Source organism: Nerophis lumbriciformis, linkage group LG24 (assembly GCF_033978685.3).
Source record: "Nerophis lumbriciformis linkage group LG24, RoL_Nlum_v2.1, whole genome shotgun sequence".
In the NCBI taxonomy this organism is placed as follows: Eukaryota; Metazoa; Chordata; class Actinopteri; order Syngnathiformes; family Syngnathidae; genus Nerophis; species Nerophis lumbriciformis.
This window is the reverse complement of record NC_084571.2, coordinates 28,994,586-29,002,500: the sequence shown is the minus strand read 5'-3', so window position 1 is coordinate 29,002,500 and position 7,915 is coordinate 28,994,586. Positions and strand designations below refer to the sequence as shown.

At 42.1% G+C, this 7,915-nt stretch overlaps 1 protein-coding gene and 1 long non-coding RNA gene across 6 annotated transcripts in view; one reads left to right on the top strand and one right to left on the bottom strand.

The window, feature by feature from the left end:
• LOC140679803 (uncharacterized) overlaps nucleotides 1-7,915 on the bottom strand; it is a 40,186-nt gene that overhangs the window by 16,565 nt on the left and 15,706 nt on the right. The gene's annotated exons all lie outside the window — the stretch shown is intronic.
• The window catches only part of map3k14a (mitogen-activated protein kinase kinase kinase 14a), a 42,742-nt gene that overhangs the window by 26,423 nt on the left and 8,404 nt on the right, over nucleotides 1-7,915 (top strand). For all 5 annotated transcript variants that reach the window (XM_061981929.2, XM_061981931.2, XM_061981928.2 and 2 more), the window contains 3 exons: nucleotides 2,135-2,263; nucleotides 4,745-4,849; nucleotides 7,751-7,908. In XM_061981929.2, the coding sequence (XP_061837913.2) occupies nucleotides 2,135-2,263; nucleotides 4,745-4,849; nucleotides 7,751-7,908 (392 nt within the window). The remainder of the gene's footprint in view (nucleotides 1-2,134; nucleotides 2,264-4,744; nucleotides 4,850-7,750; nucleotides 7,909-7,915) is intronic.

Here is a 7,915-nt window from a genome sequence, read left to right as displayed (position 1 = left end):
TTGACATACATTTGCATCACTGAACTCTGCTAAGCAATGTGCTCTACATACAACACACAAAGACAAAGATATGTTTCAAAGGGCCAATTTATTTCAGGCCAGAACAAATTGACAAAACTATTTTAAATAGCTGCAACATAACATACATAAGTAACAAACAGCATAATAACACTAACACTAACACTAACACTAACCACGTTAAACCCAGATTCCGAACTAATAAAGGTCTTAACTCATTCTCTTTCTATGCCACTTCAATATGGAATGCACTCCCAACAGGTGTAAAAGAAAGGGCATCTCTATCCTCCTTCAAAACCGCACTAAAAGAACATCTCCAGGCAACTACAACCCTAAACTAACACCCTCCCTTCCACATAATACCTCTTCGGATTGTAAATAATCAAATGTAGACACTTTTTCTTATACTTTCTGATCTCTCTCTCTGTGTCCACTACTTGCTGTACATATACTACCTAGTCAGTCCTACACTGTTTCAATGTCCATTTCTCTGATGATGCAATTGTTGATGACTGAAGTGTTGATACCAACCAAACCTACCCCCCCCCCCCCCCCTCCATATCCCACACCCCGGATTGTAAATAGTGTAAATAATTCAATGTATATACCCTGATGATTATCTTGTGTGATGACTGTATTATGATGTTAGTATATATTTGATAGTATATATCTGTATCTGGACCCTGACTTAAACAAGTTAAAAAACTTATTTGGGTGTTACCATTTAGTGGTCAATTGTACGGAATATGTACTGTACTGTGCAATCTACTAATAAAAGTTTCAATCAATCAATCAATCAATCAACAACATAGCTGTAAAGCTGGCTTCACCTAAGGAAGGCACACGTGACATACACAGAGCCTAACCAGGCAGATTTGAATTGTTTTGGGCAGTAGACGGGATCTTTGATCCAAGACACAACTTACATTTAACTAAAATGTTCTTTTCTTTGTGCTCGACAAAAGAAAAGAAGTGAGAATATCTCATACTTGCCAACCCTCCCGAATTTCACTGCCTCTCCCTGGGACAACCATTCTCCAAATTTCTGCCGATTTCCAGCCGGACTTAAGGCACGCCCCCTCCCGGCCTGTGCGGATCTGAGTGGGGACAGCCTGTCGTCACGTCCGCTTGGCCAACCAAAAAGTAACCACAGAACACTATACCGTATAGGCGTATAGTGTTCTGTGGTTACTTTTTTGTTGGCCAACGGTTGTATTGCGCACCCCCCTCCCCTCCCCTCCCCTCCCCTCCCCTTCCCACACTCAGACACACAGTCACACGCACACTCAGAGAGCGCAGAGGAAGAATCAGAAGCACGTCTCTGCTTCGCTGGAATAAAACACACTCAGATCCTCAGTTTCTAGCCGATACTACATAAAAAGTAACGTAAAATAACGCAGTAACGCATCATGTAGTAACGGTAACTGAGTTATTGAATATAAAAAAATAACGCGTTAGATTACTAGTTACCGCCGAAACTAACGGCGTTACAGTAACGCGTTACTTTGTAACGCGTTAGTCCCAACACTGGTTATTTATGCCTCATATAACGTACACTTATTAAGCCTGTTGTTCACTATTCTTTATTTATTTTAAATTGCCTTTCAAATGTCTATTCTTGGTGTTGGGTTTTATCAAAAAAATTCCCCAAAAAATGCGACTTATACTCCAGTGCGACTTATATATGTTTTTTTCCTTCTTTATTATGCATTTTCGGCCGGTGCGACTTATACTCAGGAGCGACTTATACTCCGAAAAATACGGTACATATTTAACAATCATACACATTTACACACAAAAAGAAAAGAAAAAGAATGACCGAAAAAGTGCTTTGAAAATGTTTATAACTTCATTCGTATCGCTCGTTTTTTTTTTTTTTTTTACAAAAGTACATTTGTGGTGATCAGGAAAGGAATTGTCACAGCAGAAAGTCATTTATTCTTTGACTTTTGGCTGTCGTTCAACTAACAAAATGCACAAATTATGTTCAAAAACTGCTATAGGTTCAAAACTCCATTACCATGAGACATTCTTGGTATGTCTCTGGCAAAAAAAAACGAGTGAGTGTGGCTATTTTTGATTAACAGGCTCCTTTTGGAATCAATTCTCTCTCCAGGCTCGCTGGGCCAACTCATTCTCCGGCGGGGGCGTTTGCCAGAGGACCTCAGCCTCTATTACCTGTTGCAAGTCGGAACGGCGCTGGAGTACCTGACCAAGAAAAAGGTGGCGCATCTAGACGTCAAAGGTACTTTGAAGGAATATTTATGTTCTCATTAGGGTCAAGGGGTATGAGACGGGGTACTACTTTAATTTATTTTCACGTGAAAACCCTCATTTTGAAGGTGTGGCGACTCTTATTTTGCAAAGTAGTAGTGACTTCCTTGTTCATTTACAGAATTCGGTCAACTTCCTCTTTTCACTTTATGGAACTGCGCATGAAAGTGACGATGAGGCCACATTGGGGCCCTCTGTGCATTTATACTGAAGTCTGATATAGATCACATTTTACATGCAGTCTAAACGGTCTAAATTTTGCCCTAAATTAAGCATTTTAAAGCATCAAAATAGCTAAATTAACCAAAAATACAAATACTACAGTAGTGTTGTCCTCTAGAAGAGACCAAAACAATCAGATCAATCAGATCGCGTTGTTCAGTATCGTGGCCACTGATTGGCTCAGCCTCAGGCAGCATTACTAACATTAGCATGCTAACTTTTTCAGACAATTTTCCAGCCAAACGCCTCACTCATATAACTTGGTACTTGACACATGCTAACTTTTAGCAAGCAAACTTTTTTAGCCAATTTTACAGCCGAATACCTTAGAGTCACATAACCTGGTACTTGACACATGCTAACTGTTTGCATGCTAACCTTTTAAAGCTATTTTTACATGCATACACTTCATAGTCATATGATTTGGTGGTGACGCATTCTAACTATTAGCAGGCTAACGTTAGCATTTAAGTTCCGCTTGCACATTTCAGCGGCTTTCACATTAGCATTCACACGCAATTTACCCCAAAATTGCACATTGTAGTTCAGGGGTGTCAAACATACGGTCCGGCCCGCGAACAGGTTTTATCCGGCCTGCGGGAAGAGTTTGCTACATATAAAAATGAGCGAAAATTTTTGAATGAAAGAAACTGCTGTTCTAAATGTGTCCACTAGATGTCGCAATAGCAATTCTTTATATCTTTGTAGATTATACTACATATGTAAAAAAATAAATAAACCACATGATGTTCGTGCACCAGTCGAGGAAAATGAGAAAACTACATAAATAACATCCTGTAATTTGATTTTGATATTATTTTTTTTATCTTGACAGATTGAAAATGAACACCAATGAGTTGACTGATGAACATTATCACATAATTTATTCAGAAAGTATAAATAGCGACAAATAAAGACAATACTATTAACCACAACATACAAGTGTAAAAAAAATAATTATTCACTGTTGAATGTGGCCCCCGCGACCCCAAAAGGGACAAGCGGTGTCCACCCTGAGATCGGTAGGTCGTGAGTTCAAACCCCGGCCGAGTCATACCAAAGACTATAAAAATGGGACCCATTGACTCCCTGCTGGGCACTCAGCATCAAGGGTTGGAATTGGGGGTTAAATCACCAAAAATGATTCCCGGGTGTGACCACTGCTGCTGCTCACTACTCCCCTCACCTCCCAGGGGATGGGTCAAACGCAGAGGTTAATTTCACCACACCTAGTGTGTGTGTGTCACAATCATTGGTACTTTAATTTTAACATGTGGCCCTCTGTGACGTGGCCCTTAATGAAAAGTTTGACACCCCGGACCTAGAAGGTATGGATACTCGCTAAATATAAGTTGCATAAATAAATCAGCAACACTGATCTGTCTTATTATGCTCTGGCAGACTGTCATATCAATTGTCTCCTATCCTATAAATCTGTTATTCTCAAACTGGTACGTGGGCTCACTTAATTATAATTAGGTATTATTTATTAATGATCACTTACTGTACGAACTGTGGGTAATGTTAGTGGCCAAAAGCATTAAATATACTTGTAAAATAAAATCTCTGGCTTGTTTTTGATAAATACTTAGGCCTACTATGCTACTGTATTTTAATGTTGGTCATTATGGGGTTTCTAAAGGTGGTACTTGAGAACCGCTGCTATAAATACTTTAGTGTGACTATAAAAAGAGCAAATCACAAATCTAGGTTGAAGTGATAGGAAAAAGTAAAATAACAGTTACGGCTTTTGATTGGTCGTCATGGAGACGTCTGTCGTGCAGCTGTCTGCTTTGGGCGCAGCGTGGATTTACAGCACCTGTGTTGCGAAACCGGGCCGCCACCGAGAGAAGCAGGGACGGGAATTTCCCACAGTGACTCACCGCTGCTCGGTGGTGGTGGTGGTGGTGGGGGGGTATGAGGAGCAAGAAGTCGTTAGGAGAAGTGGAGGAGGTGTGCGAGGACAGAGATCAGAGAAAAGGCTGATTGTAAAGAAAGCAAAAAGCGAAAGTAAATGCCGGCTTTTATTTCTCAGGCGCCACCTGGTGGTTGTGTCAACCGCTACTTTGTCCTCCTGCAGCTGTTCCTTCACGTGTCCCTTCTCTTACTTCCCCGCCCTCGTTTTTCTGCAGCTGCTCTGTTTGCAATTATACTGTCCTCTAACTATGCACAAGTCATGGAAGTCACCCAAGCTCCACTTTTCTTTTCTTTTTTTTGTCGTCCCCCTCAGCCGACAACGTGTTGCTGTCAGAGGACGGACGAGACTGCTTCCTGTGTGACTTCGGACACGCAGAGAGACTAGACACGGGGGGACAGAGCCTCAGCGGTTCCAGAGGTAAACACCAGTTTAGACCCCTCACCCTTCAGCAAACACATCTTGTCAAGGTACACCACTACAGAAAGTCAAGTTAGATATACTTTGGAGTAGTCAGTACACAGCTTATATTTGCCCCCCCACGGAAATAAGTCAACACAGCCATATTTGTGCAAATAGCTGGTAAGGTAATTGTGTCTTGCTTATAGTCAGGCTTTGGTCACAGTCTGGGGCTGCAGGAGTGCACTGAGGAGCTGCGGTTCAACATGATGTACCCTATTTTCCGGACCATAGGGCGCACCGGATTATAAGGTGCACTGCAGATGAGCGGGTCTAGTCAGGTTTTTTTTCATACAAAAAGTGCACCTGATTGTAAGGCGCATGAAATGGGCCATTTTTTTTTCTTTTTTTTTCTAATTGTAAAACACTTCCTTGTGGTCTAAATCAGTGGTCCCCAACCTTGTTGTAACTGGGGACCGGTCAACGCTTGAAAATTTGTCCCATTTTGTTTTTTTGTCATATAAAAAAATACAATCATGTGTGCTTACGGACTGTATCCCTGCAGACTGTATTGATATATATTGATATATAATGTAGGAACCAGAAATATTAAAGGGGAACATTATCACAATTTCAGAAGGGTTAAAACCATTCAAAATCAGTTCCCAGTGGCTTATTATATTTTTCGAAGTTTTTTTCAAAATTTTACCCATCACGCAATATCCCTAAAAAAAGCTTCAAAGTGCCTGATTTTAACCATCGTTATATACACCCGTCCATTTTCCTGTGACGTCACATAGTGAAGCCAACACAAACAAACATGGCGGAAAGAACAGCAAGCTATAGCGACATTAGCTCGGATTCAGACTCGGATTTCAGCGGCTTAAGCGATTCAACAGATTACGAATGTATTGAAACGGATGGTTGTAGTGTGGAGGCAGGTAGCGAAAACGAAATTGAAGAAGAAACTGAAGCTATTGAGCCATATCGGTTTGAACCGTATGCAAGCGAAACCGACGAAAACGACACGACAGCCAGCGACACGGGAGAAAGTGAGGACGAATTCGGCGATCGCCTTCTAACCAACGATTGGTATGTGTTTGTTTGGAATTAAAGGAAACTAACAACTAAAAAGTTAAAGTTAAAGTACCAATGATTGTCACACACACACACTAGGTGTGGCGAGATTATTCTCTGCATTTGACCCATCACCCTTGATCACCCCCTGGGAGGTGGGCAGCAGCGGTGGCCGCGCCCGGGAATCATTTTTGGTGATTTAACCCCCAATTCCAACCCTTGATGCTGAGTGCCAAGCAGGGAGGTAATGGGTCCCATTTTTATAGTCTTTGGTATGACTCGGCCGGGGTTTGAACTCACAACCTACCGATCTCAGGGCGGACACTCTAACCACTAGGCCACTGAGTAGGTGGCCTAGTGGTATGAACTAGGTTTACAGCATATGAAATACATTTGGCCACAACATGCACTTTGAGAGTGCAGACAGCCCAATTTTCATCAATTAATATATTCTGTAAACATACCCTCATGTCAGCAGGCCAGGGAAGCTAGGGTCGATATTCTTCTCTTGATCATCTTCGGTGTGAGCCAAGACATCCAGGGGGTTTAGCTCGCTCGTCTGCGGGAACAAACTGCCGCCATTGCTTGCCGTGCTACCGAGGTCCTTTGTCCCTGAATTGCTCACACACTCCGGCAGATTCAATGGGGGTCTGGCGGCAGATTTCTTTGACTTCATCGTTGGAAATGCATCTGCTTTGAGTGTCGCAGGATATCCACACATTCTTGCCATCTCTGTCGTAGCATGGCTTTCGTCGGTAAAGTGTGCGGAACAAACGTCCAATTTCTTGCCACTTTCGCATCTTTGGGCCACTGGTGCAACTTGAATCCGTCCCTGTTCGTGTTGTTACACCCTCCGACAACACACCGACGAGGCATGATGTCTCCAAGGTACGGAAAACAGTCGAAAAAACGGAAAATAACAGAGCTGATTTGACTCGGTGTTTGAGAAAATGGCGGATTGCTTCCCGATGTGGCGTCACAACGTGACTTCATCGCTCCGAGAGCGAATATTAGAAAGGCGTTTCATTCGCCAAAATTCACCCATTTAGAGTTCCGAAATCGGTTAAAAAAAGATATGGTCTTTTTTCTGCAACATCAAGGTATATATTGACGCTTACATAGGTCTGGTGATAATGTTCCCCTTTAATAACAGAAAGAAACAACCCTTTTGTGCGAATGAGTTTTTTGGGTTGGTGCACTGATTGTAAGTGTATCTTGTGTTTTTTATGTTGATTTAATTTAAAAAAAAAAAAAAAGGTTTTATTTTTTTATTTCTTGTGCGGCCCGGTACTAATCGATCCACGGACCGATACCGGGCTGCGGACCGGTGGTTGGGGACCACTGGTATACATAACATTTAATGGTGGTTCTTCGGTCAAAATGTTGCATAGATTATGTTTTACACATCATCTTCAAGCCGCTTTCTGACAGTCGCTTCAGGATGCGCCGTTTTGTGGGCGGTCTTATTTACGTGGAATCGTGGGACACCCAAAGATTCGCAGCCCTAGTGAATAATGTAAACTGACTACACTGCCTTAAAAGCTGGGAGGATTACAATCAGAGTAGGTTACATTTGAAATAAAAAAGTCTACATTACATATTTTTTCCTGTTCCTTATTTTCGATAGGTCCTAAAATATATAAATAATTATAAATATCGACCGATAGAAAACACTTATATCGTGATACAGTTTCAGCCATATCGCCCAGACCAAAAATGCTTCACAAGCTGTACACTGACTACACTCTGAAGTACTTTCAATAGCAATGTGCCTTGACAAGATACCGTCATAAAAATGTTAGCAAAAATGTGAGACCCGGTACTTTGTCCTTCGTCCTCTCGCAGACCTAAAAGGCACCGAGACGCACATGGCCCCCGAGATCGTGAGAGGTGAACCCCGCGGTGCCAAAGCAGATGTGTGGAGCAGCTGCTGTATGTTACTGCACATGCTCAACGGGTGTCAGCCCTGGACGCGATATTACACCTGTAGACTCTTCCTGAAGGTACACA